Below are 12,275 nucleotides of genomic sequence, written 5' to 3'. Positions count from 1 at the left end.
CCAAAGGACTATGTTTCCAACACATAAATTCCTCCACAACTGACCCAAACAGAAATCTTATCAAAAATAATCCTCAGTTAAAAACCTACAGTCCATGAATATGATTTATTGATACAGTACTCAGTATTCACATTATAGACATAAAGACATCCAAGGCGCAGAATCTGCAAAAGCATACAAATAAAAATCTGCCCATATCAAAACAGAAATGCAACAAAAAAGTGCAAGTTCCTGATTTCAAGCATTGATGTCAGCAGAACCAAAATGACAGAAAAATCATGGAAACTCTTGTAAGGAATTACGAAAGAAGCAGGAAGCATTGAAATTCACAAAAATAGAGCTGCTAAATCCCATCAGATGCATACCTACTGTTGGAGGAAGATTATCAAACGTGTTAGATGTAAACCGTAACAGGAGACTGCTCTTGCCTACTCCACTATCTCCAATCAATAACAACTTGAAAAAATAATCAAAACTTTCCTCGCTTGCTGAAGCCATAACCTCCTATGTGACAGTGTAGCAGTTGGCTGTCCTGTGCTGCTTAGCTTGTCACAATACCTGTTCAGGCATATAACCTACAATTAGTGACATTCCAAAAGCACTAACCTTAGTCTTGGTGAATATAGATCAAATAAGTTCCTCTGCTCATTCCTTTCATCTCAACATCACTAAATAATGATATATGTATGCCCGTCACATTTTTGTGGAGTCTTCTTACCAGAGATCCTGCTACTATCACAGTCAAGATGAAATGGTAACCAATCAATTATCCATCTAATAACAAGACAAGAGTGATCTGTGTTCATGCCCAACATGGAGAGACATAACATTTTAATAATGAACCATAATGTAAACTTCTCGAAGGATACAAAGTCTAAGTCTATGCACTGACCTATTGAAAGAAAAACAGCAGGCAACTACAGTATGCTTAGCTTTTGTGTGCGTATTCTATGAACTCAAACTTGATTTTAACAGCCAAGAGGGTGTATGCATTGACCTCTTGGTAACAAGCATGGATCCAACAAAAACAAACTAAAATTCAAATGGAGCGTCAAACAAACCAAGAGTCAAATGAAGGTTGAAGATGGCAAGGGAACAGAACATTAGTTCCAAATTTGCAACCTGGAGATGATTTATGCTATATTTTACTGTGGCCCACACGGTAAACTATGACTTACCATAATTTACTTTCACATTTTATTTTGTCAACTTAGTATAGTAGGTCTTTGGGTCTAGTTCTAGTTCCTTTTTCAAAGATTCCATGGACATATGTTCTTATGTAAACAACCCAACTTATGTTCACCTTCAATACTCAACACAATTCCCAATACAATTCATCAGTACCTGACAAGCAAGTGGGTTAAAGCAAGAAGATAACATATTTAAAAGTTAGCCTAATTCTACTCTTAATGCAGGTCATGAGTGGACAATGCACATTTGTGAATTTGAGAAATTTGGATCAGTTACATCCATATTATGAATATGTTCCAGGAATACCTCTTTTCTTCTGGAATTAAGCTTTTCCTGATTGGTTATGAAGTGACGTGGAAATGAATTATGATCCTTCAATATCTGGAGAATCGAAGGAGAATCAAAGATTTAGTGAAAATCAAAACTAATTGTAACAAAGAGGTAAATCTGTAACCAATGTTCCACCAAGTTTCGGAGATGCTGGGATGTGGGGATATGTCTTGATGATGTGTGGAGGGTGTTGGAAAATTGAAAGTGGCAGCTATTAATCTTATTTTCCTTAACCTTGATACTTGCTTGTGAATCTTATTCATCTTCTTTATGTTCCTTAGATTTTTTCATTAAACAATATCAAGAACAGTGATAGCAACAATAGAGGACACAGATGTTAGGCTCTCAGCAAGGACAAAACCCCTCCAAGGGGAAAACCCGGAAACTCTTATCTTCTTAGAATCTACTAGATACAAAGACCCAAGTCCTTCTCCCAGTACCAAGTCAGCCCTTCCTCAAGTCCTTCCTTGATTTTGCACCAACCAACTTCAATACTGCAACTTCGACCTGCCAACTTCAACACTGCAATTCGTCCTGCAATTTTGACCCTGCAATTTCAGCGTTGCAACATCTCTGGAAACCTTAATCCAGCTTCCTCATGAGACCTTCCTAGAGCAAGACAGCGCTCCCAAGGTCAACGAGGTAAATATAGGGTTTTCTCCCTTCTAGCTGCACTTCATCTTACTGCAACTCAGACCTGCAATTTCAACCTCCTTTTGCAACTCCAGAAACACTAGATCTTCGTACGTGTGAGAGAGATAGAGCCCAGAAACAAGATATTTTGCCCTTCTTCCTTCTCCTAGACCTTCGCTCTTCTTCTTCCTGCTTCCCAGCTTCTTATCAAATTTTTCCTTAGATTGAACTTGTGAAGTGAGTGTGTCCAAATGAAGTCGAATTGCTTCTTTATATAGCCTTCTCAAGGGGTCAAATTCCCACTTTTAGGCAGACTTGTCACTGTTAGGCCGACTTGTACTTTTGGAGTTTCCCAGACTTTCTAGACTCAAAATCCTTTGTACAATTACATTTTGCCCGGAAGGGTCTTGTAAACATGATGTTGACTCCTTTGGCTCATGACAATAAATCTTAAGACCTAATAAACCCTAGAAACATGAAGAACATGCTTTTACCTAGAAGACCATCAATAATTGGCATGAAACCCATGCTTTGACAATTGTGAAACCCCTAATTCAGAAATAAACAAAATTTAATACTCAGAGTATACTACTGACGGTGTAATTTCTCAATCAGAATTTATAAATTTTGATGATTGAGTACCTACCTGGATTTCTGTGGTTGAAGATGTTTCTGATCTGTCGTGGCTCTTGCTCCCGCTCCCTTGTTACCAAAACAATCAAAACCTCCCTGCCAAACTGAGCACAATCTCAGTACCTAGCTCCAAAGTACTTCAAATTCGAGGTACTCTGGCCCCTGTGCCCAAAATTTCAAGAATAATTAAAGCCTAATTCCCTCTGTAATGACTTCTATAAGAAAACCTCTTCTCTGTCAAAATATCTCCCTCTTTCCTCCGTAAAATCTCCTTTTATAAGCTCAATTTCACTGTCTCAACTCTCCACCGCCCTGCTTATTATCTTCTTGTCTCCCTTCATTATTCGCCACCTGCAATGTCTTTTATGACTCTCGTCTCTCTGTCTTCCTGCGTTTAAATGGATATATATATATTACGTGACTCATGGAATTGAGCTTGCCACGTTTATTTCTTTTGATTAATTAGGTTTTATATTATAGTTTTCTTTTGCATAGTTAATATAATGTTTTGCAAATAAGTTAATTATTATTTTAAAATTTCTTTAGTAATTTTACTTTATTTTTATTGTAATTCAATTAAATTTAATTTGTATTTTGTTACTTGTTATATATATATCTTTGATTAAAGGATTAATTATATATATATGGGTGGTATATATCAAAGGCTCACTTGATATATTCATCATATTATGGTTAGTTAGGAATTTACTTTGATAATTGATTTATTAACCGAACTTCTATATTTTTCAATATTAGTTGCTATGTATACTAGTGCAATACATGCAGTTCATGCATATGTAGCTATCATATGAATGTCTGTATGTACGCTAATATTCACATTCTATTTTTAATTGTAGGTAGGTCACTATCATATGAATGTCTGTATGTACGCTAATATTCACATTCTATTTTTAATTGTAGGTAGGTCACTACAACAATAATAACTTTTTCTTTTTTTTTTCTTGTTTGTTACATAACATACATATTGAAATGAGTAAAACAATTATGAAGACCGAAACTAGTTACATTTTCAACAGAGGGATCCCCAAATTTTTAGGGGATGTCACAGGGGGCAGGAACCCTTCCCCAAATATAAATACATATAACATATAAAAAAATAAAAGAGTTGTTTGTATTTTGCATAATTAATCACAAATGTATATAATTAATGCAGAAACATCCACTAATAGGTGAGCCCTTGGGGTGCCAATTGGGCCTAGCTTGGGTTGTTAAATGGAGAAGTTATCCTCTCCACCCAAGTTCAAATCCCACTTGTGAGATGTTTGCCCATTGCGGGCCAATTGGAGTTGTACCAGCAATCTCAATCTTACTTAAGTGCTTGAGGGTGTGATGAGATGTTTTCAAATATTGACCAATTTGATCTTAGCTTGGGTAGTTATAAGGAGAAGTTGTTATCTATCATGTGCCCAATAAATAATTTTCTAAGTAAAATCATAATTTTTGCAATTTTGGCATTGAGAAATATTTTTGGCATACAAAACTTAGGAAAGGTGGGTTATGGAGGCTCCACTTAATTTTTAGAGAAAAAGGAGGCTACAAATTCAAATATTAGAGAAAAGAAAAAAAAATTGCAGTGGGATGTGGGGCCCACCCAAAAAGGGGAATTTGAACCCCTTAGAAAAATCGAATGAAGGGAGAAGGAGGCAAAAAAGGAGTTCGAACTAGTGGGGGCCACAAGGAGGAAAGGGAGCAGCAATTATAAATAGAGGAGGAGAGCCACATTTCGACATCTTTTGGCCATTTGATTTTAAAACTAGAGTTTGCTTGAGTTGCTTAGCCAAGTCAACCAATGTTGCTTAGCACAAGGAATTCCAACTCTTCTTCGGTGAACTTCGAGTGTCACCCTAGGACAGAATATGAGAGTTGATTCCAGGTTATTTGGTGAGCCATTTTGTAGTGATTCTTCAACTGGTATGAGTTTCCTCAAGGATGCAGGAGAGATTTCATGGTGTGGAGGAGGGCCAGCGAACAGCGAGATTTTCGCAGGAGACTTTTGGAAATTCTCCCTCAAAAAGGATGAGAATTTTCCTTGGAGATTTGCAGGTTGGAAGTACTATTATTTTGGAAAGCCAAATTTGTCTTTTCAAGGCCTATGCAAGGGTCCCTAGCTTCCTTCTAAGTAATCTTGTGATCAGTAGCTTCTGAGAGTTGGGTAAGGAGAAATAAGGAGGATTGGAACGCTTTTTGCGGGGGATTTGAAGGGTGAATTATCCAACAATGTTTTGGGGGCGTATTTCATCAGTTCTTCTTCCAGCTTCTTCAGCCAACCAGTTAGAGCCATATTCACTTTTGTTGAAGAATGTAACTAGCTTCAGTCTTCATAATTGTACATGTCAAAAAAAAAATATTATTAAAGAAAATGACTTATAAAAGCATGGGTTTCATGCTTTGGTAAATGTTTTCTAGGTCAAAGCCTCCATTGAAGGCTTCTAGGTTTTGTTTTGAGTCATTAGAGCCATTGTCATTTTTATTAGACCCTTCTTGGGCTTTTCTATCATGTAAAAATAATTATTTTCAAGTCAAAAAGGTAATTTGTCACCTCCACACCAAGTCGGCCCTGTCCCCAAGAAGTCAGCCTAGAAGAGGGAAATTCAACCTAGCAAAAAAGCTATAAAAGGAGAGGCAATTCACTCAACAAGTTCGATCTTCAAGCAAGAGAGGCAGAAAAAGAGTGTGAAGTTGCTGGAAGAGGACGAAGTTTGCTAGGAAAATCTAAGACAAGTTTTGGGCTATCTTTCTCTCACACGTGCAAAATTTTCTGGGGCAGTTGTTGTGGCCGAAAATCTGTGTCGACTGCTGATCCAAAATTCTGAAGTTGGGGATCGAAGTTTTGTTGTTGGGGGATCGAAATTCTGGATTGAAGCAGTTGTTGGGACGCTGTCGCTTGGAGTAATTTGTTAAGATCATTTGTTGCAAAGGAAGGGCTGACTTGGTGGTTGGAGGAGGTCTTTGTCTAGGTCTAAGAAGTTTGGAAGTGTCTCATCTTGATTTGAATCTACTAAAGGAGTTCTTGACTGAGTTTTCCCCTTATAGGGGTTTTTCCCTAGCTGAGTGCCTACATCTTGTGTCTCTTCTTCTTTTGATCTTCATACACATATAGTTTGGCAATTGCTTGATAAAAGATAAACTAATTAAGAAGCAAAGGAAGCCAACATAATTCACAATTAATTATCAAGAAAGAGGAATTGAACCGTAAATCCTACTAGCATTGATTTCTCAACATGGTATTAGAGCTAAGGTCGAAAAAGGTTGGAGATCACTTTGTTGGACTAGAAGACAAGGTTACTCCCTCTATGGCAAGTTAACTTTAGTTGGGATTCAATATCATAAGAATTGCAGGACGCTGGATTAGAAGGATCATCTACAACTAATCCAAGAAAATCAAAAGCGAAGGATTCTTGGTTGCACTTACAGGTACTCTTGATGATGACAATGCATGGATCATTGATAGTGGAGCATCAAGACATATGACGGGAGAAAGTGAACAACTTCATACTCTATCAAAGGAACCATCATCTCATGCAATGGAGCTAGGAGACAACAACAATTATGCAGTCAAGGGCCTTGGATCTACATCATTGAAGCTGGAAAATGGAGAAAAGCTACACCTCAACAATATACTCTATGTTCCAGGTTTGAAAAAGAATTTACTTTCAATTTCTTGTTTAGAAGATAAAGGAGATAGGGTTTCCTTTGTAGATGGTAAATTTTTGGTTTGGGGAAAGGATTCAAGCATTAATAAGGCAAAAGTTATTGGAGTTCGTGAAGGAAGGTTATATAGAGTTATAACACCATCTCCTCAAGCCCTAGTTCACATGGAGATCAATCCTATCGAATTATGGCATAGAAGATATGGGCATATTCATTACAAGATAATACCCTCTCTCAGTCAAATGGTAAATGGCATCCCCAACATCAAGAAAGATCATGAAGGAGTATCTAAGGGATGTGCTTTGGGAAAGAATGCAAGGAAACCTTTTACAAGTAGTGACACAAAGTCTAAGGAAATATTAGACCTCATTCATTCTGATATGTGTGGGCCAATGTCTAACAAATATCTTGGAGGCCATCTTTACTATGTGACCTTCGTTGATGATCATTCTAGAAAAACATGGCTCTACCTTCTCAAGACAAAGGACGAAGTATTTGAAAAGTTTAAGGAGTTTAAATCTGAAGTGGAGACCTTAACCGAAATAAAGATAAAGACTTTGAGATCCGACAATGGTGGGGAATACACTTGCTTCAAAAGAACTAATTGCATATTGTAAAGAAGCAGACATTAGGAGGGAACTCATTGTTCCCTACAATCTCGAATAGAATGGAGTTGCAGAAAGGAAAAATAGAACAATTGAAGAATGTATATGAACTATGATATTTGATCAAGATCTACCAAAGTTTCTATGGGGAGAAGCAACAATAACAGTAGTATATATACAAAATAGAAGTCCTCATTGAATTCTTGAGAATATGACACCTAAAGAAGCGTTCACAGGGAAGAAGCCATGAGTGGACCATCTCTGAATCTTTGGGCGTCCCACATATATCCATGTTCAAACAAGCAGCGAAACAAATTAGATTCTACAAGCATTAAAGGGATCTTCTTTGACTATAGTCTTTCTTCAAAAGTATATAGAATCTACATCAAGGAAGGAAGACAAATTGGAGTAAGCAGGGATGTTATATTCGATGAGAATCATGCCTACAAAAGATCCAAGGATATTCCGATCAATTCTGATGATGAAGATATACCACTATTTGAAGAAGATGAGCATCATGATAAGACAACTACAAACCAAGAAGAAGAAAAAGAAGAAGGACCAAGTGAGCCTATTCAACCTGTGATCATTCCTAAAGCAAGGAACAGGGCAAATTGGTTAAAAGCTACACTTGAAGATGTCGAAGGGCATGGATCTACTAAAGGAACCTTTAGAGAAAGCAAAAGACCAAAGAGATATTCAGGGTATGCAGCATATCTAACAAAATTGATAGAAGTTTGTTAGATCCCTATAATACTAGTGTATTCCTTCATTGTTATTAGTGTAGCCCCCTTATTGTTATTGTTGGGCCCATGTAGTCCCCATATTTGTTAGGATATTCCGACACATAGGATATAGTTAAGTTCAACTTGGTCTAGTATAGAGTTAGGTAAAGTGTGTTTCTTTACCGTTGTACATTTTGTAACTTACAATCCGACGGTCACGATATGTAGTGATCCGACGGTTCACTCTCACCTCGGTATTACCGACACTTGATCCGTGGCTTGACACCCGATTGGTCCATGAGTTCTATTTAAAGCGCATGGAGGGTCATTGTTCGGGTAATCCGTGCATGAGAGAAGCTTATGTAAATTTTCATTCTTTGATTAATAAATTGCCTGTAGTACCCACGTTGGGACAGGCCGTGGACTGTTTCCCTCCTTGCACTCTGAGGGTTTTAACCATGTCAAAAATACTGGTGTATTGATTTGAGATCTGGTTGTGAGCGGTGTCCTTTTGGTATTCTTTCTGTGGAACTTACCCTGTAAATTCCTACATGGTATCAGAGCTATTTGAGGGCCGCGTCCGTTGGTGATCCAAATCTGAAGCCGGTAGAACTGCATGCGGCTGTCGTTTCCTAGATCTGCTGTTTCTGACTGCTTTCGGGCCGAGAGGACTGCTCTGTTGCGTTCGGAGCATCTGTTCCAGTGAGGAACCCCTTTCGTTTCACGCGAAAAGGTTTCCGGTAGCCCTAGCTGCGTCATTTTTCAGATCGGGAGGTATACAGTGTTTCTTTTGCAGTTTACTGTTATTTTCTCTCTGCTTATTTCGGTCTCAGTTTATTTAGCCTTTTTTTTAACCGGATCTATACCTTTCATTTCTGCGTATGCTCTTTGCCCTGCGACTCTGTGCGATCTGGGCAAATCAGAAACAGAAAGGAAGGATTTTTCTCATGCGTATGCTCTTTTCCCTGCACCTTAGTGTGATCTCGGAAAATCAGAAATATTGAGAAAAATATTTAGTTTTTCGGCTAAAGCTAACTTTGAGATTTTTTTTTAAAATTTCTAGTTTTTTGGCTAAAGCTAACTTCGAGCCGCAAGGTTCGTTTTTCTTTGCATATTCGTGTTGGGTTTTGTGTTTTGTAGGGAAAAAGAGCTTTCTCAAAGCAAGCACGCAAACCAAGGCCCCCCCCCCTCTCTCTCTCTCTCTCTCTCTCTCAAATTTTTTGTATAGATCAATTGGTTCAAAGCTATTTTAAGAGAGTAGAAGTCTTGGGTTCAAGTCTCCATTTTGTGGGGGCGGATTTTTTCATTCCCGCACATTCGCGCACTTTGCCGGCAACGTCAACAATTGTTTTTTCAAAAAGCCATAACTTCTTCATCTGGAAGCCTTTTTCAGAGCCGTTTTTTTTAAAACCGCCTATTTTTTCGAGATCTATCCGTTGGAACACTTACTTTCAGCCACTGTTTTACGAAACGGCCGAACCGAAACGGAAACGGCCGTTTCGTTCCGTTTCAATAGCCCCCAGCTTGACCCGGCCCATGACCCGGCTCGGTTGACCGGGTCAGCTATGACTCGGCCGAGTCAGCCAATGACTCGGCCGAGTCATAGCTGACCCGGTCAACCCGGCCGGGTCCCATCATGACTCGGCCGTTTCACTCATAACCGGCTGGGGCAGCGTATTACCAAAAAAAAATCAATTTTCACTTAACATTTGGCAGTTTAGAGAGATTTATGCTTATGCTAAACATGACTTTAATGATTTAATCTCAATGATGAAAGCAACATCTTCTTAGGATTCCATTATACCAGTCATGAGTCGCATGCATGGCATATGTCATGCATATCAGATCCTGTCAATGCCATTCTACAGGCTGGTTAGATGAACAATTTTTTACTGCATTTGTATTCATCTATGTCCTTTACTGTTCATATTCACGGCAAAGAAATTTTCTTTTTTGAGATCTGGGGTGATCAATTTCAGAGTACAGTATTAATTTAAATAAGATACACAAAAACAAGCATTCTTTCATTCTTCACAGCAAAACAGACAAAAGGGACCCCTCATATTACTCAGGGAACTGTGCATGCATTCAATCCTTGGCCTGCTATTAAGCACACTCCACGTCCAAGGCAGAAGAAACAGTTTAACGTCTCTAAAAAGAAAAATATAAGGCACAAAACAAAGATATGAGAAGTATTGTCAAAGGCTGATCTGTAGCAGCTTCTGATCATGATTTTCAATAAGGAATATTGAGGTCCAAAATTAGCCTTCTAGCAGGTTCCTCAATGTCTACTACAACAGAAGAAGAGTCTGAATCACTTTGAGTGTTTTGCATCTCAGCTCCTTCCTCTCTTTTATCATTATTCTTGCAGAGAGTCCACCTGTGGCCCTGATATTCTTGCCTTCTGATACTATTGTAAATGTTTAAGACATCCTTCCTTGTCATCAAGGCATCTCGGGTTACCCCTGTAAACAGCTCACCGGATCCATGTTTCACATCAGATATGAATTTCTCCCAGACCATAGTCACATTGAAACCATCTTCAATCATTTTTGCAACACTGTCTCGTATATTCTTTGATAGATGTGGTGCATAATTGAATGACTGAGGCCTGCCGACTACATCCTTCCCATGACACACAATGCCAGACCCATCAATGTGCTTAGAAGCGTTGTAATATGACTCATGACTAACTATGCAGTAAGCATCAAGCTGCCTTGACACATGGGCTAGAGAATGGTAGACCTCAAGAAAAGAGGATTATTGAGATGGGAAACTTCAGCTTTGAGGTTGAACTAGTGCTTGTGTTTGAATTTATACAACCACTTGTTAATCATGGATTAGTGATATGCAAGAAAGGACGTGACTTCTTGGTTTCTATTGTAGAATCTTAAGGAATTGGAGAAATTAAACTCCGTCAATGTCAAATTGGCATTTCTAATCGTGCAAGCATAATTTCTACCCTAAAAAATTATTGGATGCACATTAAGTCTCCTCATTTAGTCGCTGTTACGTCTTCCAGCAAAATTAAGATCAAAGTGTATTTGATGATTGAGGTAGGATGGTAGCAAATATGCTTAGAAGTTACCTGTTCTTTGTATTAAAGATGACATGGGCAATGTAAAAATAACTATGACAGACTACAGTTGACTATGTATGTATTTACTATTGCAGACTACAGTTGACTATGTATTTACTATTGCCATTGGGTACACCGTCCCATTTTGATATAATGGATTGGTTCATGAGCCTACTTTGATCATATGTTGTCTTCCATGTATATTATAATGTTGTGTGTTTGGAAACTTGAATGAAAATCTTTAAAATTATGTTTAAAATATTTAAAATTATGTTTTTTTGTAAAAAAAATAAATATTTAATGTATTTTTTACAACGACCGAGTCATTGAAATCGAGCCGGCCGAGTCATTGCCGTTTCCGAGTCTGAGTCCGAGTCGATCCTCGGCCGAGTCCGAATCCGAGTCCGTTTTGTAAAACACTGCTTTCAGCATCTTCAGCTTCAGTTTTTTTTTAAAATGGAAAGTCCATGCCAAGTCATTCTTGACAGCACTAACTACTTCCAATGGGTAGAATACATGGAAGATTTACTTAGAAGTAAAGGTCTCTTCAGAATAGCCACAAACCAAGAGAAGAAACCAAAAGATGAAGACAAGGCGGCAAAATGGGAAAATAGACAAGATCAAGCACGTGGTTTGATAGGGATGTCTATTTCTCCTGATCTTAGATTCCACATTGCAGGACTTGAGACTCCTCATGAAGCATTAGAAAAACTTGCTAAAGTTTTTGGGATTAAAAATGAAATTAGAGCCCATCAACTTGAAAATGAGCTGCTTACTTTGGATCCTAATAATTTTTCTTGCATTGAAGATTTCTTGTCCAAATTCAAGACCCTTAGATATCTCTTGGAAGGTGTTAAAGTTAAGAAAGAAGATGGTAACCTTATTTATTCCATCCTTACTAAGTTGGGACCAGCCTACTCTGTATTTGTTTCCACTTTCCATTCTACAAGGGAAGCTTTCATTTGTCAAGGACAAGACTACAAGGCCCCTTCCTTTGACTCCTTTTGTGATTCCTTAATAAGAGAACAAGAAAAACTCTTACACCTTGGTCTTCTTAATCTTGGAAACTCTTCCACGAAAGCGTTAGCCGCCCAGCAGCAACCAAATTCAAAGAATCCTAAGAAGTCATATCCTCAAAAGAATGGTCCTAAACCATCTCAGCAAAATGATAAGACCAATAAAAACAAATGGAAGAAGACTGATAGACATTGTAACTTTTGTAATCGAGATGGCCACTTAGAATCTAAATGCTTTAAAAAGATGGAAGCCTTGGAAGCCGCAATGAAGAAACATAACATCCATGTGGAGCCTACTTCAACTTCAACTTCCGGAATGGCACTTTCTGCATCTCATTGTCAATCATCTCAGTCTGGTTATGCATTAAATGTATCTTCTTCTTCTTCTCAT

At 38.1% G+C, this 12,275-nt stretch overlaps 1 protein-coding gene across 5 annotated transcripts in view; it reads right to left on the bottom strand.

Moving 5' to 3' along the window:
* The window catches only part of LOC149156835 (ras-related protein RABC1-like), a 385,206-nt gene that overhangs the window by 345,871 nt on the left and 27,060 nt on the right, over nt 1–12,275 (bottom strand). For all 5 annotated transcript variants that reach the window (XM_089445298.1, XM_089445296.1, XM_089445297.1 and 2 more), the window contains exon 2: nt 366–558. In XM_089445298.1, the coding sequence (XP_089301424.1) occupies nt 366–498 (133 nt within the window). In that variant the 5' untranslated portion in view covers nt 499–558. The remainder of the gene's footprint in view (nt 1–365; nt 559–12,275) is intronic.

This window comes from Pinus tabuliformis, chromosome 9 (assembly GCF_031772625.1).
Source record: "Pinus tabuliformis cultivar Carrire ecotype Pingquan chromosome 9, CPIR1, whole genome shotgun sequence".
Taxonomy (NCBI): Eukaryota; Viridiplantae; Streptophyta; class Pinopsida; order Pinales; family Pinaceae; genus Pinus; species Pinus tabuliformis.
This window is presented reverse-complemented; position numbering and strand designations above follow the sequence as displayed.